Source organism: Haliotis cracherodii, unplaced genomic scaffold (genome assembly GCF_022045235.1).
Source record: "Haliotis cracherodii isolate W230 unplaced genomic scaffold, xgHalCrac1.p SCAF_12, whole genome shotgun sequence".
In the NCBI taxonomy this organism is placed as follows: Eukaryota; Metazoa; Mollusca; class Gastropoda; order Lepetellida; family Haliotidae; genus Haliotis; species Haliotis cracherodii.
Window position 1 is genome coordinate 30,504,350 of NW_027266267.1, and position 25,754 is coordinate 30,530,103.

At 43.8% G+C, this 25,754-nt stretch overlaps 3 protein-coding genes across 3 annotated transcripts in view; 1 reads left to right on the plus strand and 2 right to left on the minus strand.

Moving 5' to 3' along the window:
* The first annotated feature begins 3,245 nt into the window (after positions 1–3,245).
* On the plus strand, positions 3,246–4,553 carry LOC139457276 (uncharacterized protein F54H12.2-like). Its single transcript, XM_071238683.1, has one exon. The coding sequence runs from the start codon at positions 3,246–3,248 to the stop codon at positions 4,551–4,553; it is 1,308 nt and encodes a 435-aa protein (XP_071094784.1).
* A 3,835-nt stretch (positions 4,554–8,388) lies between these two features.
* Positions 8,389–14,429, minus strand: LOC139457774 (uncharacterized). Its single transcript, XM_071239123.1, has 6 exons — positions 14,308–14,429; positions 13,925–14,117; positions 13,638–13,704; positions 13,415–13,480; positions 13,180–13,260; positions 8,389–12,950 (listed from the first exon to the last, which is right to left on the minus strand). Exons 1-6 carry the CDS (start codon positions 14,427–14,429, stop codon positions 8,428–8,430), a joined length of 5,052 nt encoding a protein of 1,683 aa, XP_071095224.1. The 3' UTR covers positions 8,389–8,427.
* A 3,534-nt stretch (positions 14,430–17,963) lies between these two features.
* LOC139458349 (selenocysteine-specific elongation factor-like) overlaps positions 17,964–25,754 on the minus strand; it is an 82,063-nt gene continuing 74,272 nt past the window's right edge. The window contains exon 7 of the mRNA XM_071239741.1: positions 17,964–20,384. Within this exon, the coding sequence (XP_071095842.1) occupies positions 20,236–20,384 (149 nt within the window). The 3' untranslated portion in view covers positions 17,964–20,235. The remainder of the gene's footprint in view (positions 20,385–25,754) is intronic.

The window sequence follows — 25,754 nt, forward strand, 5'->3', positions numbered from 1 at the left end:
TGAAGGCATACTCTATCCCACCAAGGCAGGTATTTGTTTATCTCTCGATCAATGGGCGCAGCTGGGGGTTATTGAAAAGACTGTGTCAGACTCCTTAAATCAAATCCTGAACAAGGAAGATTGCTCTCTCTGTCTACCGTTAGGGTGTAACGTTTTCCTACCCATGAACTCGCCCAACAAAGTCGTGGATATACGGCAGTGGTGGCTACACGATGGCGAACGGGAAGTAAAACCGACGCGCAAAGGCATGGCTCTTAAGCCAGAAGAATGGCGTCAGCTGCTCAAAGTCAGGGCGCTACTGGATGACTGTATGGCATACAATCCACGCAGTATGTGTACGTTATAATGAACTGTGACTGTGCAGACTATACGTTGACTGCTTCGTGATATCATTTTTTCTAAATATAGCAGATATAAAAAGAAAAGTACACCACGCATACTGTTTCATTCAGGCATGAGACTTCCTTACGAATCGCATCCTTCCCTGCATGCTAGCCGAGAAAGAAAACTTCCATCCTATATAGAATGTCGAGTGACAGAATGACTTTCTTCACCTGGAAGTACGTGCAACGCGAACCCGATCGGATCCACGAAACCGTCGTTTTACAGTCGTCTAGATGGTTTCAACATCGGGAACATTGTATACAAGATGCCGAGATGAAAGTCCCCAACGAGGATAAGAAGTTAAAACGAGTCATCACTAAGAAGATGAAAGCTATCGTCGTAGATGAAGTGGAATCGGTTGAAGTGACTGACTACATGTTGTCGTTACTGACGCTATGCTATACTGTGGAACTGTGTGAAATTATCAAACGACTCGCCGTCCAACTGTGTTTCGGTTGCATGTTTGAACAAACTGACAGTCAATACCATACTTGTCAGGACTTGTCTGACCAACACAAAATACACCAATACATAAATACAGCCTTAGACGAAGTGAATGACGATCGTGTGATTGATCAATGGATTCGATTGATTCACGAAGATCCAAGCTTAAGCAGCGTGTCTTCCCACGCTATCTGTCAGTATCGGTGTAAGGACCATCTGGACACTCACTTCAAAACGGGTGACTGGTTAAAAGACATACAGGACCGTGTATGGAAAATGTTGTATTTAGAAAGAGCATTCCGATGAACGGTATGCTGTTGTATATAATCCGAAGTAGCATCTTAATAGCTGTATACTCATGATTACCTTGTATTTATTAAATAATAGTATTGAACAATTCATGTGTCTGTTATCATTGTTGTGTATATAAAGAGAGCGTGCGCAGATGGGGCGGTCGCAGTTGAGTTTACCTCACGAGACAGAAACATGTCCAGTAAGTCACATGTAACACCGTCGTCGTCGTCTCGTCAGAAAGAGTTAGAGAGCTATTACTTTAATCCCAAGTCCCCGGGTGCGTATTACGGTGCCTCCAAATTTCAACAAAGTTTAAAAAGACGTGGGAAAACGGTTAGCGTGTCCAAGGTAAAAGCCGAATTGAGCAAGCACGATGCTTACACGCTTCATAAGTCGGTGAAACGCAAATTTCAACGTCTCAGAGTACTCGTCAACCGAATAGATCAGCAGTGGGATGTCGATCTGATGGACATGAGTCGCTATGTTAAAGTGAACGATGGTATACGTTACGTGCTGATAGCCATTGACATTTTGTCACGCTATCTATGGGTAGCCCCTTTAAAAAACAAGAAACCCGAGTCCACTGTCGAGGCATTCAAAGGCATCCTGTCGCACGGTCGCAAGCCACAAACCATCAGAGTGGACAAAGGTACGGAATTTAAAGGGGCATTCCAGGATTTTATAGAGCGTCAGTCGATCAAACTGTTCGTCACTCAGAACGAAGACATTAAAGCGAATTACGCCGAGAGAGTCATTCGAACGTTGAGGTCACTCATAGCGAGGTATCTGACACACAAGAACACCGAGCGCTATGTGGACGTGCTACCCGATTTAGTGTATAATTACAATCACACAGTACACAGAAGTTTAGGCGAGTGGGCCCCTGCAGATGTGAATGAACGAAATGAAGTCAAAGTATGGAATCATTTATACACGAAACCATCACCATACATGACACACAAGATCCGTCCCTTTCAATATAAAATAGGGGATATCGTGAGAATCAGTTATTTGAGAAAACCTTTTGCTAAGGAACACAACTTGAGATGGACGGAAGAGTTATTTAAAGTAGCAGCCCGTTATCGACGACAGGGTATTCCTTTATACACACTGAAAGATTTTCACGACCAGTTCTTAAAGGGACGCTTTTACGAAGAAGAATTACAGCGTGTCGATAAAGATTTAGATGCCGCATGGGATATCGAAAAAGTGTTAAAGAAAAAGAAAGACAAAGGGAAATTGTACTATTTAGTCAGGTGGGCAGGTTGGCCATCGAGTTTCGATTCCTGGGTAGAAGCAAGGGAAGTGAAGGACAAGTAAAATGGATAAATACATCGTGTTTAACAGTGCAGACTTCCGAGAGTATTATCCGGACAACACGCCTTACCGTTTCCGGGTGAAACTGTCTCAACATTTGAAACTGGAGGGCATGTGGATGGTGGCTCTGTTAGAAATAAAACTAGGCCGAGTCGAGTTGAAAGATATCAATAATACCACCATTGACGTGTTGTGTAATCTGTGCGACAGTTCACACGTGGGTGAGCATTATCTACCTTTATTGAGGCGACTCGATCTGAGAGACGGACCCAATTATTATTTTCACCAGCCATGGTACTTACCCGTTATCGTGAGAGACACGTCAGAAATCGAAGTGTATATAAAGTGTGCAGAAGGAACATCGCATTCATTTCTGAAAGCGACTGTGAACGTATCACTCGTGTTGCGACGGTATCCCTTTCTGACTTAAGCACGATGGAACGGAAACTGTACATTCCCGACACTAAGAAGTTTGTGGACTTTTTAGTAGATCGCAGAAGTAAGCATGAGGGAAAACAGCTCATCAAAGGTCGACCCAGGTCGCGAATCATTCCCATCGCATCCCTAGCCAAAGTATCACCCAGCCGCGACTCTAAATTGAACGTAACAATGACGTCACCCAATCAGAACGTGGTCCAGAGAGCCGTGGCGGCTCAGAAGCGAACTAAGGCTATAAAACGCAAAGCAGGAGACAAGATTGTCACATCGAAGAAAGTACGTCGCGAGGGTAACAGCTCTAAACGATCCTTCATCGAGTTTAAAGATACCCCCGCTGTCGACCCCAGAGACATCTTAAACCAGTAACCATGTCGGTACTGACGGAGAAAGAGTTTTCCGAAGCCCTGCCAAATAGCTTAGATTTATTCGAACTGCCACCCTATCAAACCAGCATCCTTCAACATTACTACGAGAACGTAAGGCCCCTGTCCGTCATCACCGATTCCAGTCCGGTGGAATTTCACATACCCAATGGAGGGAAAGACTACATCGACTTGAGCAAGACCCGACTTCACGTCAAACTCAAAGTCACTCACACCGACAAAACACCCTTAGCCGATAAAGAAAAAGTAGGGCCCGTCAACCTCACTTTGCACAGCTTGTGGAATCAGGTGAGCGTGTTCCTACAGGGACAACAAGTGAGCTCCAGCAATGCCGGTTACCCTTACAAAGCTCTCATGGAAACCGTCCTCGACTACGGCGCCGATACCAAGACCAGTCAGCTGACCAGTCAGCTGTATTACAAAGATTCGGGTGTCACCGTGGATGATTTTAACTCCGCTGATCCCTATGCCGGTAGCAATGACGGTCTCATTAATCGAGGAAGCTTCATCGCCGGAAGCAAGTCGCTCACCCTAACGGGACCCCTCATGGAAGACGTGTTCGGTTTCGACCGTCATCTGGTGAACGGCGTGGACGTGGGGCTCAAACTGTTTCGCTCCAACACGACCTTTGTCTTGATGTCCGACCAGACCGATAAACATTACACCGTCGAACTGCAAGACGTGTACTTGAAAGTATGCAAACTGAGGATCAACGACGCTCTCATCGTGGCCCACAACAAACAGTTCGAAAAAGCCAACGCCCTGTACCCGTACGAACGATCCATGATCAAAATGGCCTCGGTCGCCTCGTCCAGTCTGAGTTTTAACTGGGACGCCATGTTTCAGGACGAAGTCCCCAGTCGACTCGTGGTCGCCTTGGTGAGGTCCGATGGGGTGAACGGATCCTACACGGTCAATCCCTTCTGTTTCCAAGGCGACATCGTTAAAAGCATGGGACTGTACTTGAACGGTACCAGTGTACCTGGACGACCGTTAGAGTCGAACGACATCGAGGCTTACGCCGGTCTGTACGATTGGAATAACGAATGGCGTAAAGACAAAGGTTTGAACTTGGACCGCACGGAATTTTCCGTAGGTCATGCCTTGTACGTGTTTAACCTGCAAGACATACAAGGCGACAGAGGGGAATATCTGAATCTGGTCAAGTCGGGTAATCTACGACTAGAAGTCCAGTTTGCTCAAGCCCTCACCCATACCTTCAACGTCATCGCCCTGGCCAAGTTTCCGGCCCTCATCGAAATCGACCAAAGCCGTAACGTGTTTCTAAAGTAGACAATGTACAAACGACAGTTACAGTGTGCCATCCGTAGCGACACCAGCCTCCGTACACACGTGGTGGGTGTGTACGCGAGAGATACATTAGCTAACATCACCGTACCTTCCAGTGGAAAACCATGGGGATGTGTGGCTAACACGGACCTAGCACGTGGCGAGGGTCAACATTGGGTTGCCTTTTACTTTGACGGGTGTGGAGTCGGCGAGTTTTTTGATAGTTATGGACAGAAACCCAGTTACTATCATCGTGAATTTGAATATTTTATCAAGAGACATTCTCGCAGTTATCGATATAACACGTCTGTTTTACAGCAATCTAGTTCGAGTGCTTGTGGATTCTATTGTTTATATTACTCGTTACAGAAATGTAGAAATAGTGCTAGTTTACGAGATATCGTACAGATGTTTTGTACAGACAAAACACGCAATGATGCGTATGTGACTCGCTTTATCTGTGACTATTTCAAGTACTGTTTCACGTGTTCTACGATATAACACGATCTTTCCTCCTGTAGAGTGGCAGACGAGTCAATAAAAACAGAGAAAATGTCTATTGTGTTTCAGTTCTATATATGACATGGACGTATGTATATGGTTCAATGTAAGTTGGGTTATACGGTTTTCATGATTATTTAAGATCAAAGTCTCACGAGTACGTGTCATTGTCGAGTGTGACACCGTACGATTCAGACATGGCGAGATACGTCCTGCGACATTACACGTTTTTCAGACAACTTCTTTCGTCGAATGATTACCAAGAAACCTTGCGCGATATTCGCAGCATGAACGGCGAGCAAATCAAGGGTACTAAAGCCATCGTAAAGCGATTGCTCGATGCTCGCATCCCGGTAACACGCGGTGAGAATCGTCGTTTCTTACAGCCTCATCCCCACAACCATTATTTGAGAATGTTGCGACGTATCGCTCGTCCCGACACGACGAATAGAAGCATTAAGCGAACCCTGTTAAACCATACTCCCTTGATTCAGTTTATATTCGAGTACGAACACGTCAGACAAGTCAGAGACGAAGCCCAAAGAGCTCTCCAAAGACTGGCTAGACGTCAACAACGGACACTCGTACCGAGGGCTGCCTAAATAAGCCCGCACCGGTGACAGAATGTATCAGTTCGCATAGACACTCCGTGAAATATGTCCGAGAAATGTTTGCTCCCTTTCGTCACACCTACCACCTTGTCCGTGATCGGGGGCACGTGTAGCGGCAAGACCTATTGGACGAAACGCCTGTTAGAGAATGCCAGTACAGTGTTTGATAAGCCACCCGACCTCATCGTGTACTGTTACGGGGTGTGGCAGGATCTGTACGCCGACGTGCAGCAATCTATTGCTAACATTCAGTTTCACGAATCTTTGCCCAGCGAAAGCCAACTACGTTTGTGGTCCGATCAGTCGAGCAAAAACATGATTCTCGTCTTAGACGATCTCATGATGGACATATGTACCAGTAAACTCATGTTAAACGTGTACACCACCTTGTCGCATCATCTGGGTATTACCGTAATCAATCTGCTACAGTCCGTCTACCCTAAAGGTCCCTGTTCACGGACGTAGAGCGTGAATACGCATATGTTCGTCTTGATGAGCAATCCCCGTTCCGCTCACGAATACAAGATTTTAGCCTCGCAAATATTTCCAGGTCAAAGCAAGTATTTTTCGGAATCTTACAAGGATGCCGTGGAAGGGAGGAAATACGGTTATTTAGTCGTGGACGCCTCGCCGTACAGTGACCCGGAATACGGACGCTTACGCACCGGCATCTTACCCGGCGAACTTTGCACCCTCTATTTTCCCAAATAAAAAGCGATAAACACGCTTCAATCGAGTCAGTCTTACAGCAGCCGCGCTGTGAGCAAGGTCTACTTTTGGACCATCGTGTGTAACCCGCCACCCTCTACCTTGTCCGTAAGAGCTACCCCGCACCAGACCGAAGAGATCACCTTAAAAGAGAGCCCTACGTGGTTTTCATCGAAGGAAGCGTGCATCACATCTCTTAAAGAAGCTTGGCGGATTGGAGTGGACCAACCCGATTCATACGGCGGGCCTGTAGGTTATACGTACAAAAAGGTTCGCTTCACACCATGAGCGAGTGTATTCGAGATAACGTGGATTTTCTCCACGTACTGAGTCGGTCTAAGCCTGTACAGCGTAAAACACTACTGTCTCATCTGTCCAAAAACCAGTTTAAGGCCATCATCACGCTTTTACATAACATTATCATCGGACACATTCCCGTGACGGATCGCGAGAAAAAGACCTTGTACCGGTACAGAAAGATCATTCGGTTACTAGCCAGCAAACGGGAAGGATACAGAGCTAAAAGGGAGCTGCTGGTTTCTTTTCACTTTATATTACCACCTTGTGTGAGAGCGCTCGACAGGTATTTCGCACCTGAACATGACGAAACCCATGATCCTGTTATCTCGCGAGACGTACCATCGCCTGATCCAACCTCCTCCGAAGATGGAAGCCAACCCCACTCCAGTCCTGAAACCCCCACCAGCCCCTATGCCACAACAGCAGCAGACTCCAGACAACACTACAACTGATGAACCACCGGCTGAGCGGGACACGTCCATCCACGATAACATCGCCTCACTTATCCCACAAACAACAGGAGGAGGAGGGAATGCAACAGTAGCGAACCCACCCCTATACTGTCAAGATGTTTTATATCTACTGTTACAACGCGTCCACTCGAACGACCAAATGGGAAAGTTAGTGTCGCTATGGCAATATCTCAACCAACAAAAAGAGCTCGGCCGCATTAACTGGAATGCTAACCTCGAATGGTTGGATAAACACGGACACCCTATAAAGCATTCTAATGTGATTGACTGCATTCGTCAGTTTGTGTTACACAGTAATGATATAAAAGATGTTGGATTTCAAGCATTTACCCGTCAACTGAAACATCTACCCAACTCACAACCCTTTTTCTCTCAGGTGGGAAAAGGCAAGAGAAAACGAACTCAACCCATGTTCGTGCGTGGCAAAGTGAGGGACGGTGTTCCCGGTGCGAAGAAGAAATTCAAACCATTAGAAACAGTAAAATAGTATGGAATCTCTCTTGTTGTTAGTTTTAAACGTGAATTGATAGAAAGTTTGTCTCATGTTGCCACTGGAAACTGTGTATTAAAATGACTATACTGTCTTATGTATCACCATAACGAGCTGTTAGTAATAAACACTGAATCGATAGAATGGAAGTCTCGTGTTGTTTGTGTGAATGTTATGTGGTATATAAAATCGCCTGTCCCCTTTGCGCCTACAATAAGCACCCTACCCACACCCCAATTCGCTAACAATACACATAATAGCGCATAGCATCGCCCTCCGAGACTAGGGTGTAGAATGGCTCCCATGAAACTAACTTTGCCTCTTTTGCTTACAGCAAAGGAAACCAGTCTTATTTTCTCACGCGTGTCGTCAACCGCAAAGGAAACCAGTCTTATTTTCTCACTTAACAGCAAAGGAAACCAATCTTGTTTTCTGATAAGTTTGCACTATGTAGTGAACTTATAGAAGGCAGTACATTCTATTCCGAGTGGGTACGGGACTCGTATGCGAATGGATGTATTATTTCATACACAACTTCTAGAAAGTAGACCTACATGGCATAAGACAAGACAAGTCAACCAACACTCTTTCAAAAATAACATAGATTTATTCATGTAAATACATTTGAGAAACCAAAATATCACAAGTAGTAAAGAGAATACTTTTGATAGAAATACTTATGTTTATCACAATATGTTTATCACAATATGCTTCTAATAATAATAAATAAATAAATAACTATAATATGTACACTACTGGAGTTGAGGGAACGCGCTTGGGACTTTTTTGTTTGTTTAATTTTCTGCTAAATTTTCTAAAAGTTCGGCCAAAAAGGTGTCGGTGTCATCCAACCTGTCATCACGGGAAGGCCAAGGACAAAGCTCTAGGTCAAGAGGGGCTGTGTGAATGCCATCGGCTAGCACTCGACGTTTACAATACAGATAGCTCAACCCCTGACGTAACTGTTGATAGGAACACATGGTATTCCCCTTGAGTCGGAAACCTCTGTTCAACCCCTCGCCGGGTACTCGCGTACGTAAAACATCTCTAAACGCTCTTAGTGGTGTTTTCAGTGTGCGTTTCGAGATGCCTTTACAGGAGAATTTTACCCGGCGTTCGAAATGACCGACGACAGGGGTGCTTAAACGGAGGCGTCGGGCCTTGGTATTGACGGGCTTGTTGCGACCGAGCCGGCGGCGAGCACGGCGTAGTAAACGTTGTGCTGTACGTACGCTCGAACTCGGCGTTGGCTTTGGAGTTCGCTGGAGACTGGACTGTGAGACTAAGTACGTTTTACTACATAGTCCGATCATCTCGTCTCCTTCGTACTCGAGTTTGAATAAACCCGGAGTACGTTTGTCGTGAAGGGCGTGGACGGAACAGCAACTGCGTGGAAACCAACGCGTGACGTGGCTGTCGTCCGGGTTATGGTCACCACAGAGCCCCTTCAACTGGTCCTGGTACGCCGACTGTTTGGTGGGTTTAATGACGTCGGACAGACATTTCGCGCTCAAGGCCATGTAAGCGCTGTCCGTGTCCATCTCCATGTATTCAAAATCGCTACGATCCACGTACACGTCCATGAAATCGTAGTAAAATTGAAGCATGCGCAGTTTGGCGTACTGCAGGATGAAATACCCCAGCTGCACGGGAGTATCGAGGCGTATGACTTTCTTGGCTTTCTCCACCTCGAAATAACCCCCGCCCAGTTCCGTCAATTTCCTGAATTGAGGGAAATTGACTTGTGTGCTAGCCGCCGTTTGACCACACACGTACGAGACGGTCTGATGTTTTTCTTTATTGATCAAAACCGAACCGTACGCGGAGTTGCCTGTAAGTTTAGCCGTATCCCCGCGAATGGCTGCTGAGGGATCTCGGTCGGCTTCTCGTCTGGCCGAGCACACGTCCCGAACGAACTGCTGAAAACACGCGTTCGGGGTGTACTCGACGACTTGGTACACGCGATCGACCACCATGCCGTGCTGTAAATACCATTGCAACAGAGGGGTGGCGATCAAGATTTTCCGCGCCTTTAACCCGCCAACGAGCATACGGCGCGGTTTTGTACTCAAGTCGTTCTCCCTGATGTACCCCTGCATGTGTTCCCCGATAATCTCGAACGGAACTTCTGCATTGCAAAACAAGGGAGTCATCTCTTGAAAGTACTCCTTCGGGGAGAGACGAGTGCCGTGAGGGTTCTGTCCAGGCATCCAGTGGTCGGGGACGCGAATGTCCACTTCCACCATGCCGAAAAGTTCCCCCTTTTCCACAGCGTTCAACATGTCCCGCTCCGAGACCTTCTTCCACGCCTTCTTTTGAGTGAAAGGTGGTTGACGATCTCGAATAAAGGACGAGAGCTGGGAATTAGTTTTGCACTCGGCGCGAAAGTTACATTCCCACATTTCCACGACCGTGTAACCCAGATCACGGATGTAAGCAGCGCGCGCTCTGGTTGCCTTTAGTTTTTGTTCTAATCGTTCTCTTGATTTTTCCTGAGCGCGCGCTTTCGTCGTGAGGTGACAATGGTGGCCGTGGAAATAGCATCCATGAAACTCGAATACGGTCATGGAGCCGGGAATGAACCCATCCACCAAGTACGGCCCGACTCGTTTTTCCCGCCCCCAGTTTAACTTGTGCCGAATGTCCCGCCCTTCCTGCTCCCTCAACCAATCCATCCAATCGTACATGCACGCGTACCTGTCCCTGCGTTCCGGCTTGAATCGATTCTCGGCACTCCTACGCACGAAAGGACCGGTGGGCATGGGCTGATCTATAGCCCATAAGTATAACGCGTTCGCTTCATACCCAACCACCCTTTTACACCGTTTTTCGGGATGGCCTCTAATCAACGTTTGATCGGCTTTGTGGTACCTCGTGAATATGATAGAAGGACCGCCGACCACGTTACCCTTCACGGTGTGATAGAGGTCTTCGTTGCGTTTATCGAACAGAGCAAAGGAGACCCCTAACTTTCGAATCTCCCGGAATATTTTCTGACGGGCCACACCGGGTACCGACATAGTGGTTTTAAAGAGGTCGATGCCATCCTGGAAATAAAACCGCTGCATGGCTTGTACAGCTTCCACAAAGGGACCCACGTCCAGATTGTTATACCACTCGAGGAAATCTCGAAACGTGGACATGCCTTGCCGTCTCCAAACTTCCTCGAGCTCGGCATAATTCTCCTCGATCGATTTCACACCATCGTCGAGGACGGACTTCTGTTTGAGACTGGAATACCATGCCTCACCCAGAGGGGGAAGCCGAGTTTCGTTTAGCTTATCCGGAGTGTCGAGATACTCGTACGGGAAAAATCCCTTTTTCTCTTGAACTCCGAATGCTTTCAGAAACTGAGCATAACTCGTTCCGGGAGAGAGATATTGCGTGACGTCAAGAAATTTGAAACTTTGATTACTTTGACACAAGTAAGCATTGTTTTTCTTGACGGTGAAAGCCTGAGATTCGACGTCGTCGAGAGAGAGATGTTTGGGGAGTTTTTCCTTAATGATATTTAGATCGTAACGAGCTGAATTAAATCCGAGGACGGGGACTTGAGAACAGTACCCCAGAAGCTTCCCGCAGAGATCGCTCACGTGCTTTCTCCACTTAGCCACGGGGGTAGAGTGTGCGCGAGTAGACTTGCCTTTGGCTAGGTGGTTGTCACCCTTCCTGACGTTGACATCATCATCATCATCATCGTCGTCGTCGTCGTCGTCAACAGTCGCCTGGTCCTCGTCAGACAACAATTGCATCCACTCGCGCAAGCGTTCTAACACCCCTTTATATTTTTCTTTGGCTAGCTTCGTTACGGCTTCTCCTATTTCCGTCATGTATGACAACATGGCAGCAATCAGTCGATCCGGATCGGAATCGACGATGCAGTTTGGCGAAGTAAACCCTTCCACATTGGAACACACGCTGACCGAGATGGGGTGGTGTTCTTGCGTCCATCTCAGTTTCTGGGTTCCGGTATTCATCGGTTTAAAAAAACACTCAAAATCGAACACCACGAACCACGGGAAATATCTGTCTCTAGGCTCGACGACGAAATCGAACTCTTCCAACTCGTCAAACACGGTCTTTGGGGTGTGGTGGAAACCACCGTGGAAACCACCCGGGAACCGCAAAGTCGTTTGAGCCGTGCAACGACGTTGGTGTTCGTTGCATTTGATTTTGCGCCGGAAGAGGCGTTCGCACGTGGGACACTGGTAACGTTTACAATAGATGTTCATATTGGTAATGGGGGATAGGTGATTTTCGAATTGATTTAAGTACATGTGTTCCTGATACAACCCTCTAGATTTATACACGGGTTGAGCTATCCCCGTCACGTCTAGAGTGAACACGCTCACATTCACACGGAAACAGGCTTCAAAGTGACACAAGAGAGAAGGGGGGAGACCCGCGTACTCTTCGGGACGAACTTGATACAAAGATTGGAGATGATGGTCCCGAGAGTAGGCCACCCACTGAAAGTAAAGAGCTTTGGTAGGTTTTTCTAGTGATCGTCGAGCGGATGGATCTCGATGCAGTGCCAGACACCGGAAAGCACATAAATGGTCCTCGTATCGTCGACCAGACTTAGCATTATAATTTAAACAGTTAATAGCTTTATGGTGTTTAATGTAATCGGGGAGAGCAGCAGGGGGGTGGCCTAAAGGAAAATTCATTCTGTACGCATAAAACTGTACATTCGTAATCAAAACGGGTTTCCATTTGGTATCGGGGCGTTGTTTCAATAGATAAGACATCACATCTAAACTTTCCAGTCTCTGACGCAACCGTTCTAGATCCCTCAGCTCGGTGATATAGAGAGGAGTAGTAAAGAGCGGATCGACAGCGTAAGGGTGGAAATAGCGATAGCGTCCCGTCTCCACGTGACGCAGGATGACACCGAACGCTAGATTGAACCTAAAACTATAACTTAACGATTGATAGATTTCCCTAGCGCGTTCCATCAACTCACCTATCGAAAAGTTGTTGCTGACGGGGTGGTTGTAGGTAGAAAACACCTCCCCGGGTTGGTCCCGTGCGAGGATGTAGGGAGCGTCCAGGTGATAGGCTTCCTGGAGTCCGGGCTCCGTCACCTCGCCAGTGCTCTCCTCTACCCACGGGGCGGGACCCTCTCCCCATGGGCGTGGTTGGAGCTCACTACCAACAGCATCGGTATCCATACTTCCGCCGGACTGCGATGGTAGGACACGGTGTCCCTCTATCATCTGATGACGGTAGAGAGACAACCGATCCTCGAAACGCCTATGACACGTCCGGCAGGTAGGACAACCATCCGATGCTGCGATGCGGGACGATGAGGGAGCTGGTGATAGAATAAAATTTAATGTATGAATACTGGGCTCGCCTATAACAGCATCGTTCACTCACTCACTCACTACGAGCTCTTATGCTTCAAATAAATAGCATGACTAACACGTGCTTTATAATACTTCCAAAGCGAATACATATGAACACCATGACGGATTGAACTAATACATATTATTCAGGGCTAGCTAAAACCCATAGCTTATAAAATACTATTCAATATCTACCTCCACTAGCACGAGAGTTTCCCGCCCTTGCAACCTGCCCCGAGGAGGTGGACGGTGTAGGCTGGTTTGTAGAGGTTGTCCCTGAAATACAAAACAGTTTACTGAAAACATCCCAGTCAATGCTATCTATCTACAAACACACGACACACATATATTGAAACCCTATGCGGTATGAACCTCGTTAGTACTAACCATGGATGAATGAAGTGATAGATAGATACAAAATAGAACTCACCCCCACTAATCGGTACTGCTCTAGAGGTAGACGGCCGTGCGTCATCACGCGACGTCTGTGTTGCGCCTGTGGAGAAAAGATATGTTCAATCTTTAGCATCTGAGCATATTTTATTCGAGTGAAATGATAAGCCCGAAGTCACGAATGTGATATTTTCAATACAGTTAATAACCCATGTCTTTCACACTTTTACTTCAGATGGCATTATGAACATTCAACTTACCGCTAGAATGACACCGTCGAAAATGCACGGCCAAGTCACGGGGAGAGGGGAATACCTCGGGGCATTTCTGTATGTAGAAATAAAGCAGTGTTCTTAAAGGGACTGTACGAGTTTAGTAACGATACTCGTACTAACATAGCATGATGTCCTTGTTTTCAACATAGAATGAACCACATGTGTTTAAATGAAAATTACCTTTTAATAAGCATAGGAAGATAAATAAAAGTCCCACACATATTCGCTTAAATCTAATGAAATTACCCTTACATTCACGAAAATAAACTTACGCTACAACGGTATTCCGATAGGCGTTGTTGCGAGCAGGCAGCGCACTTGTGCTGGTTTAGTTTTTGTTTGGAAGAAATTTTTTTAGAGCAATGGTCGCAAACAAAGCGCTGCCCTTGGTAAACAGACCTCCTGTGGCGGTTCACATTCCTCTGAGAGGAATATAAGTTTCCGCACACAGGACAGGTGAATGGTCTGAAAGACAAAACATTCCTATCAATTCACGCTAGAGATACAACATTGTTTTCTTCATAAAGTTGGTAATGAGAGTTACTCATAATCACTTTTACTAACGCATACCTTTTCACTCAGCCTGAAACATGTGTAAGCTGTATAGTATTCTCATTTAATATAAACGAAATAAGTCATTAAGAAATACACTTACGCGTTTGATGAATCCATGTTTTCCTTGCGGACTGTTGAAACTGAAATGACGCTCTGATATTCGGGGTGGTGTTTATATAGGATGTTTCTATGATGAATGATTGCCATATAGTAACTGGCCATTCAACGCACCTGTATAAGCATGACTGACAGCTTGGGATACGGACCACCCATATACCCATATAGATGCACCTGTGTATCTGTCTGTACGGTCACACGGGAAAAGATGTTGAACATTGAGCAATTCAGATATTATTATTATGTACACACCTGCGCGTTGGCTATCTCGGTGCCTGACCTCAATTTTAGTAGTATAGTCTAGGCTAGTATAGACATAGTATAGTCATCCTATCCGATTAAGGGTGAGTATTGTAAACATGAAATGTCTTATAGATGGCTTCCATCACTTTCCCAACAAACCTAGCTTCGTGCCGTCACACGGGTACATATACTCATCAGTTTTCTATTGAACATAGACATGGTTCTAACTATCTATTGTCAAAATAGCACGTTCTGAAGTAAAACTGTGCACATCATGTTACACGGTTAAAACTCAAACCGTACGGTTTATTTGTCATCGCGTTAAATGGAAACGCTAGCGTTGAAACATCAACTATGCAAGTCGGGACAGATCTGAATAAGTCAACGCCCTCTATACAAATGGTTCACAATAGTACGCAGCGCGGGGTGATTCGAAATCCGGCTGCCTTCAGCGTTATAGTCAATGCAGGGTGACGCCACGACCTCGTTCTTGCGCGCTAAATGTAATTAAACGACACTGCTAGCCTCCTGGTTGCGTAGTCTTATCTATTTTGTCTATATTTTTTTCTATACAGGTTGTCTAACGTTCGTGGTGTACAACGTGTAGACCGTACAAGATGAATTTGATCCAGCTAGACGTACATTTTTTATTCCTACATTACCCGGCGTATATCGTGTTGACATAACCCGTCTCTATTGCGGTATGATGTACATTCAACACACACCCTGTATTCATCAAACCAGGTCGCACGCTCTAGCGAGCGCGGGTTAAACGACGAGGCCACGTGAGTTGTCAAGCGCGCTCAATTCAAACTGGGCTGACGGGTACGGTCTGTCTATTTAGGGCAGCACGCTATACGCATAGCTCTATTCATAACCTTTTACTTTTGTTTTCTTATGAATTCTTTTCTGCCTTATAAACACACACCTTTCATTCCCCCTCACCTGTGACGCGCTGTTGATGCATGAGTCATCCTATCCGATCACGTGACTTGGATCAACCAATCACCTTCGCATCAGCCTGGATCAACCGGATCAACCAAAAGGGGGTTGCTGCGGACCCGTTCTATACTACTGCTATCCTTTATCACACATGTGGCCCTCATGAATAATGATGTTGAGTTCACCTCTATCCCTACTCCAGGCACAGTGAAGTGGTTCTTGTCACCACTAATGCTGGTCACTCAATCTATCCTCTTCAGTTTTATGTCTGGGTATGTGTGACCAGTTATAGCTGAAGCTGACTGGATACCAAGTGAAATTGCTTGATCTGCATCAACACATTTACTAGCAACAACGCCCTTTCTTTTACATACCAGCGAGTCGTGCTCTTCATATGAGAAAGGGGAGTGCGCTTGGGTCCAATGTAGGAATGTCTCATAGTCTTTGGCATCTCTAGTTGTGCTACTTGCTTGCAAGTCCACATGTTGCTCAGATGTTTGACTGTGTGCTCCTGTGAATCTTTTCAAGGAATCACAGATTAGAAAGCATTGGGGTGTGACTTGCATCCATTTGGCGATTGTTTTGTCTGTGGCTTCTCGACCATGGGCGGTACTACAGTGAGTGTGTGAGTGAGTTTGGTTTTACGCCGCTTTAAGCAATATTCCAGCAATATCGAGGCAGGGGACACCAGAAATGGGCTTCACACATTGTACCCATGTTGGGAATCGAACCCGAGTCTTCAGCGTGACGAGTGAACGCTTTAACCACTAGGCTACTCGACCACCCCCGATACCTACAGAGATCTTCCGCAATTGCACAAAATCATGTGCTGTTGCCTGATCACTGAAGTTTCCACTCCAGCATTTTTCTGTTCATTGAATGGTAAAGTAAGTGAAGTTGTGGTACTGCTCAGGAGACATGACATGAATCAAACGTTTCACTTGGTAAAGAGAGGTGGGCAAATTTTGCATATGCAAAATGGCTGGCTGCATGAAATTTGGAGAGGCCCGTCAAATGTGACAAGTCAAATACTAACTGAATACTTTTCAGCCAACTGTTGAGCGGAAACACAAAGCCAAATGGACTGTGCAAAAAGCCACTCCATGACATTGTGACACAGGTATATTAAGTGAGAAACTTTTTAACGAGCAACTCTCCAAGCATTTTGCAAACTTCTAGAGGGGTGCATTTGACAGTGAAAGTTCAAGAGGCCTAAACTTGATGGACTTGAATCTTGATGTGTTTGTTTTTTGGTAAACTTTCACTGGAACTTTTCCGAATTGACCTAAAGAAGCAGCTGTCATGACCCTTTAGGTAGACCGTGGGAGAGAGCCTGGACTGCCTCAGAACCTGGAGTGCTGACACATGTAATACCACCCACAACATGCAAAGTACCATGACCTGTAAGATTCGTACATTGATATTTAAGTTGTCAAAGATACAATTTACCAGATCACCGTCAAGATTTCATATCTGTGATGAGTGCATCTTATATTCATTTGCGATTACAAACTACTCAGAATATCAACCAATTCTTGAGACTCGTACTGTACTTGCCACCAACAGTGTTGGTGTAACAAATGATCTTGGTTAACAGGCAGATATAAGGCGGCATTCATATACCTCGACCCAAGACATGCATTCATATACCTCGACCCAAGACATGCATTATACATATACTGCTCCATGTCAACACAACTCTTAACTTCTTTGCAGCAGCTCATGAACAATATAATGACACTGGACATATTTCCTTGGGACCTAATATCATTCCTACTCCAAAAGTTGATTGATTATGATAGTAGTATACTTGGCTATCCTCCTATTAAGTAAGAAAGTATTAAAACTATTGTATTGACAGAAGGAGATGTTTTCCAGTTTGATTAAAGTATTGCAAATTTTTCCTTCATACTTTTTAAAATGCCACAAGAGGAACTTGGGGAACTTTATGCCAGGGGTATCAGTTTGACTTTCTGGAGGTCTCCCGAAAAATGCAGCGATCTACTAATTTTTTTCTGGTTGTGGTTATTCTTTGTCTAATGCTCTTGGCCTACAAGCCGAGTTGGTGCACCCGTCCAAAGCCGAGCTGGAATTCCTGTCTTTGGCTGCGTTTGAGTTTTCCACAGGTACAGCACCAAACTCCATTCATTCATTCATTCAAGTCACTGAAGCTCAATCGCTTAGTGCTAGCACTAGTGGTATTGAAACTGTCTAAGACTATCTGTCTACAGCCACACCATTGAGAAAGCGCCGCTTCTCTTTGGCTCAGTTGCCCAATTGTGTTCAAACTTTGAATGTGTGTATGTATGTAGTTCCACAGGTAGTGCGTGTGTGCATGTTACTTGGAGCACGTTATTGCTGTATATTTTTAATCTTGTCTTCTCTTGTCAATGCTAGATAGCATACACTGTGTAAATCAGAGAGAAATATAACTGCAATAATGTGATCTTTAAAGGTTTTTAATATAAACTATATTTTTCACTCATAACATGTTGACTGAGTAATGTGGTTGGAGTGAGTGGTTATTTTACACACAGATTGATCTGATTCTTCATCATCAACCATTTTTTTTTTCTTGAAACATGTCTTTATTTTGATTATGGGTAAAAAACAGAATAACAAATGCAGCACAAGTGACTACAGAAAATTTGTCACTCGTGATATATACTCTGTATTCAATCCTACGTCTAGGGTTATTCTATAATTATGTTACATTTGTACATAACATGGTATGCTGTGTTCGAATAAATATTGCCTGTATCAGAATAATCATATATAAAGCATGAAATGAAACAAAGTTGAGAAAAAGCTTTTAGTCATGCATGAAGTGATGAAATACTGTATTTATCCGGAAACATAAAATAGAAATAGAAATGTATATGATTCTTTACACACAAAAACATTTTGGTTCTGGTTATCCATGTGATATGTCAATTATGCTGTGGTAAAAATGAAATAAAGGCCATAAAGGGGTATATTTTTAATATACTGAACCAAATTCAAAACTTCACAAACCTAAAATTTTAACATTTTGACCAGTTATCATTGTGGGCCCTTATTGTGTATTTAAACAGTAATGGCCACGTATTGTCTTCAGATAACACCCGTTTTTGTGCAGGTGAATCGATCAAAATCATGTGCACAGCACTATAGTGGCAAAAGTGGTTTTTCACTTGCAACTGATCACATAATACCGCATGTGTTTTCAGCCATACTTGTTAGCGGTCATTAACAAAAAAAGAAAAACACAAGAAAACAAAAGTCTTTACGGCTATTTGTCATGCCACGCCTTTCAAACGTGCAACGTGAACGTGCCATCGGCATGTTGCAGACGGGAGCATCCGTATCTGAAGTCGCAAGGACGATGGGTTGTAGTAGACAGACTGTTTATGATTTACAGACGCATCTACAGCAAACGGGTACCACCGCTGATCGCCCTCGGCCAGGTCGACCACTTGTGACGTCACATGCAGAGGATCGTCAGATTGTCTTACGTCACCTCCGTAACCGATTTTTGACGGCTACATCAACCAGAAACGAACTGTTTAGGGGTAGACTGAGTGCGCAAACTGTTCGAAACCATTTGAGAACTGCTCAACCTTCAAGCACGACGGCCATACTGCGGGCCGATTCTGACTCAATTACATAGACGTCAACGTCAATTATGGGCACAGCCACACTTACGATGGACGCAGAGGAATTGGAATCAAGTCGTCTTCAGTGATGAATCCCGATTTAATCTTTGATTTGCTGATGGTAGGGCGAGGGTGTGGAGGCGCCGTCATGAATATTACGCCCAGTGTTGTGTACAGGAAGTTGACAGATTTCGAGGTGGAAGTGTCATGGTGTGGAGTGCTTTCTGTGGCAATGCACGTTCCATGCTTCTTGTCATCCGTGGCAACCTCAACGCTGCTGCTTACCGCGACCAGATACTGGCACCAGAACTTCTCCCTTTTATGGCAGCACATGGACCCGGTTTGATCTTCCAACACGACAATGCTAGACCCAACACAGCAATTTTGACAAGGAATTTCCTTCAAAATGCGGGAGTCAACGTCATGGACTGGCCGTCAAGGTCTCCCGACCTCAATCCCATCGAACACGTCTGGGATGCTCTTGGCAGAAGTCTGCGCTCTCTCCAGAACCAACCACAGAATTTGCAAGTCTTGGCAATGTTTTGCAGCAACAATGGCGTCGTCTTCCCAATCATGTGTTCACAAGCATCACAAGGTCCATGTGGAGGCGTTGTGTGGCAGTTGTCAACGCACATGGTGGCCATACACGCTACTGAACTTGTGTGCCATCAGATTCTCGTGCTTGGGACTTATGATTTAAACTGTTGATGTTATTACCGAAATCTGTAGGTGCTTGGAACAAATTATGGTTACCACCATTAATTAAAATCCTTCTTTGGACATTAATGATTAAAAATTATCTTTTCTGATACATTTGTCCGTTGTATATCATATATGGGATTACTTTTAAAAATGTGAAGTTTTTAATTTGACACAGTATAGTTTTTGAATATTTTTAAACACAATTGAATAGTGCAATACTGTAAATAAATTATTGCTCAGCACTGTACAGAGGGCAACCTCCTTTGAATTTCCTTTGTGATATGGTGGCTCTAATCAACAAGATTTTGTTTCTTCATACAAGGTGATAATAATTCAGTGGGCAGTATATGAATATCATCAATGAAGAGAATGTCATCTTTGACCAACTATCATTGTTTCATCACTTTCAGAGGATCATAGACATATCTCTTGAAGTTGAGGATGACCTTGACAGATGCTGGAGTATCTACTGCAATGTCCTCTTTGCTCTTCTTCTTGCTGTTACAGTACATCTCATACACCTCTTCGCTCAAGCCCTCTGAAACAAAGAACAAGTACAGAATGTTACCCCAAGAAAGGCCAGAAGGTACCACCAGTAATTGGGAAGATCATAATGACGTCTTTTCCATTCATGTGCTCTATACTTCCCTTGGGTAAGTTCATGATACTGCTACAGGGTCTGATAACATACATAATCAACACTTAAAACATTTACTGCAATCATGTTTGGAAACCCTTCTGATAATATTTGGACATAAGGAGAATATCCTGCTTCATGGCGAGATGCTATAGTTGTTCCTATACCTATGCCTGGACATGGTCATACCCATACCTCCAATTATCAACCTATTTCACTGACCAACTATGTTTACAAAACCATGGAACAAATGGTCAGTAATAGATCAACATGATATCAAATGATTTAGTAACAAATATTCACTGTGGTTTTCATAAAAATCATAGTACCACTGATCATTTAGTCAGGTTGGAGTAATTTGTTAAGGATGCCATTATTAACAAATAACATGAAGTGTCTACCTCAACATGGAAACAAGGTACATAAATAGATTAACATGACTTTGGGTTGCCATGCTGTATGTCTCAATTTTTATCAAAGTTTTTAACTGACAGGCAATTTCAAGCGTGTTGGTTCAACACCGTCTGATCATTATAATCAGGATTTGCTGCCACAAGGCAGTATTTTTATGTCTGTCACATTGATTACCATTAAGATTAACAGTTCACCAAAAGTTTTCAAAAATTCAATTGATGGAACGCTTCTTGTGGATGGTTTTAATATTACCTGTCAAGGGAAAAAGGCAACTTCAAGTAAAATCCATAAATAGTCTTTAGAAAATGGAATATAAATGTTCAAAATCTAAAACTAAAACTGTATTCATTTGTGTAGAAAATATCAACCTCATAAAGAACCAGAATTAATTTTAGATGACACTCCTGTTAAAGCTATAATTTTTTTATCATCATTTGACCTTTCTGCCTCACAATAAATATTTAAAGAATAAATGCCTGAAGGCCCTGGATATATTGAAAGTTGTCTTCAATTCAAAGTGGGGAGGGGAAAAAAACAACCCTGTTACGATGATAATTGAAATAATGCGTTTTTTTGCAATAACAGCACTGTGGTAAATTGTGATAACAACACTGTGGTAAATTGTAATAACCACTGCGGTAAATTGTAATAGAATATCATTCATTTGCTACAAAACAAGAAACCTACATGAAGTTGAAAATGTGCAACTAAGCTTTTTGGAAATCAAAATCTGGACTTGGAAAACATGAAACGATAGAGAATAGTATACAGTAAATAATTAGTATATGTTTTTAATTTAAATAAGTTTGAATTCAAATGTTTCTCTGAATGTTTCTCCGACATCATGTTGAAGGAAAACAAAAACGGTGACTTTTGTGGTTCAATTCCAAACAACATTATGTTTAAGGAACGAAAATAATGAGACAATTTCTGTCATTCACGCTGAAAGGTAGGTTTGGCAAATAATAATAAACTGCAGCAAATTATACTAACAACTGCAGTAAATTGTACTAACATCTCCCAGTCCTTCAGATTCCAAAGAAATCCAATTCTAGTGTTTGTTTGACTTCACCATGGCCAATAGACCAGTCTTTCAATCAAAACTAGCACATGCATGAGTTTGATCCAATCAGAAGGCCAGCTGTGCTTTGAGGATTTTTAAGACTTACTTTCCTGGTCAAATGATTAATGCTTTTTCACTTGCCATTACCTATCGCTGGGTTAAGATATATATACCTTTACCCAATCCCACAGGGTCGGAAGAAAACTTTTGAGGCTGAGCAAGGTGTGCGGTAGGCCTCACCATCCGGTAATTGTCGCCACTATCTTCCACGGGACCTACGCCTGCTCAAAGGTGGGAATTTGAACAAATTTTCGCAATTTTGCACATATACAAATTCAATACGAGTAAATGAGACCATGTAGCAAGTTAATATTTTACGCATGTAATAGCCAAGATTAAAGCTTGTAACTACAAAATCATTTTTAAATTATGTATTTTTGCAACATCGGGCATTGAGTAAGCAGGTTATATTAATGAAAAGAGACATGCAAGATGACCGTGACACACTGTAAACAAATATACTCAACAACAAAATTTTAAGTTCCTGTGACACCAATATTTTAGTGTATTTTTCAAACAAGTAAAGTTTGATTTTCAATATTGTAGTACATGTATTGAATCAAGTCACAAAAACGCAACTGCTACAGAAAAGCATGAATTCCATGCAAAAGTTGACTTTTATGCAAGCCCCATGCATTTCACTACCCAAGAATGGGTATAAAAACATGTGCGTTAACATGATTCCATATGCATTGTTTAGCATCGTGTTGACAACAACCACTCAGAAAAACAACAAAATTATCCAATTATTCAACATTGCGAAATGCCACACCTGTCCGAAAATGAGCGTCTGCGAGCCATTGGTATGCTTGAAGCAGGATCGAGTCAACGTGATGTTGCAATACAATTTAACGTCCACAGAAACTACATTAGGTGTTTATGGCAACGTTGGCAACAGACGAATGCAGTCAGAGACCATCCTCGGAGTGGCAGGCCACGAGTAACAAATAATCGACAAGACAACTCGATTTGAACAACACACCTACGAAATCGATTCAAGCAAGCAACGGTGACTGCAAGAAGCATCCCTGTCCTTCGACGAATATCTTCACAAACCTTACGTTGTCGCCTCAGATGTGCAGGGATTGTCGCCAGAAGACCCAACAGACGTCCCATTTTGACAGGAAACCACCGTCAAGCATGTCTACAGTGGTGCAGACAACGTCTACGCTGGACGGCCATGCGGTGGGGACAAGTTCTATTCACTGACGAGTCTCGTTTTCATCTCAGCCACAGCGATGGACGGATTCGAGTGTACTGATGTCGCGGTGAACGTTATGTCAATCATTGTGTCATGGAAGAAGATCGGTTCGGGGGTGGCAGCGTTATGGTATGGGGTGGCATTACAGCAAGAATAGGACCCGTTTGATAGTGGTAGAGGGAAACCTCAATGGACAGCACTACTGCAATCATCGGCCCTCATAAACCGTTTTTGCGTCATCATGGCCCAGGCATTACCTTTCAACATGACAATGCCCGGCCTCATATTGCTCGACTTGTTCAGGATTCTCTTCAACAAAACAACGTGAATGTCATCCCCTGGCTGGCTCGCTCCCCTGATCTCTCACCAATCGAGCACATGTGGGATGAGATGGATCGGCGCCTTCTATCTCAACGACTTCTTCCACAGACACTCCAGGAACTTTGAAACATGCTCGAGCAGATATGGACAGATATCCCACAAGACTTTGTGCGATGCCTGGTCCATACCATGAGACGAAGATGTGTTGCTTGCATCGCAACCAGAGGTGGACACACAAGCTATTGATTTGTAAATTGACATTTTGGCATGTTCATGTTTTTATGAAATAACGCATTTTCTGAAGTCAGTCTGGCAAATTAAACTAATTGAACACTTACAGGAGAGTCTTTTATCTATTGCCAACTGAAATTGTTGGAGATTTGGTGAAAAACATAACTTTGCATTAAATCTTATTCAATGTCACAGGAACTTTTGTTGTTCAGTATATGACAGTGATCGTTTTTCGGTAAGTGCAGATCGAAATCTTCCATTATTTATATTGAAGTACCATCTGGTTGAAACTGTTGTCCTCTCACTTAGATATTTTGTTACAGGTTTTTAGATATAATTTTAGTTTCAAAATCACAAAAATTACAATAAGCCAACCTTTTAATATTGCAAATTACTCTAGCAGTAATAATTCTTTAAACATAGAAATATAATCATTGTCAATGATTTTCATTCCAGCAATATCATTCAATTTAATTCATACATAAGTTCCCATTATGTCATTCTTTGCATATTTCAGCCTTTCTATGAAGAGACAGAACCCATGTAGTAATGAATTACCTGATCCTATTCTTGTGAAATGGAATCATCCCTTTAAGATCAGAAAGAAGAGGAAAATTCCATGAAAAAGAAGAGATATTTACTGAAATATTTGGACAGACTGAAATAAAAAAATCTTAGTTAATATAAGAAAATCATTGGTTTGTAATTGTTTACAACATAAGTTATTCAATAGAAACGTCACCATGGATAGATATATGAGAAACCTTATTTGTCCAAACACTGCAAACATACTTTGAGACATATTAAAAAGATGAAACTTGGCAAAACTGATCATCAAGGTTGAAATTAAAGTGTTGAATGTTCATTTGTGAAACACAACACTAGTCTCTGAGAAAATGGCATCAGAAGTCAGTATCTCATGTGCAAATTGATACATGGAATGGATGAGGCGGTTAATGAAGGCCATAGGCACTTGAGCCCATACTCTGAGGAACGCCTGACACAGTTCTGCTGGAGTTCACCTGCAGTTGTCGGCCTTGGTCGGACGTCATTCAGCCGTGTATGAATCTCGTCCCAATGGAATTTAAATCGGGACTGAGGGAAGGCCGCTTCATGGTCCTGATGCCATTCTGCTGGAGAGAGTCTCTTGTTGCTCTCGCAGTATGGGCACAGGCGTTATCATGCTGAAACTTGTCTTTGCGGCAAGATGCAAAATGAGGTATGGCGTTTGGTCTCAAGACTTGATCAAAGTACCAAGCTGCTGTGACACCACTGTCTCTCCCTGGACCGATGTTCTGGAAGACCACAGGGCTTACCCTCTGTGCAAGACCAATTCCACCCTACACCATGATGCTCGGACAACCCCACGAGTCCCTTTCAACAACACAAGCATCCGAATAACGTTCCCCACGGCATCGCCAGACTCTCTCTCTGCCATCTACTGTTGAGAAACAGAAACGGCTCTCCTCTGAGAAGAGGACTCTTCTCCACTGCTCATGGTGACAATGCTGGTGCTGTGTTGCCCACTGAAGACGGTCGCGGCGATGACATGGTGTCAGAATGGGTCCTCGGTGTGGCCTGCGACAGTGGCGATCTTGACGTCGGGTGGTGACCCTTGGTCTTCCACTACGTGGTCGATCATGTGTAGTGTTGATGGTCTGGTACCATTGCTGGAGCCTGTATATGGTCCTTACGTGGACTTGAAATGCATTGGCTACTTGCCGGACGGCTTATCCAGCTTGCAAACGTCCAAGGACTTCGAGTCGCTGATTTCTTGTCAGTCTTGGCATGTGGTAGCAATTCAAAAATGAATGAATATTATCCGATCTGGGTGGATTTTTATAGGGCAAAAAATGAGGTAATGCATGTGCATTTAAATTTGTAGGGAACTTAAGTGCATTGGGTTACCATGGCCATTGTCGTGATGCGTTTGGGCAATCGGTTTTATTGTCATCTGCTATGGTTTTTTTTCATTAAATTA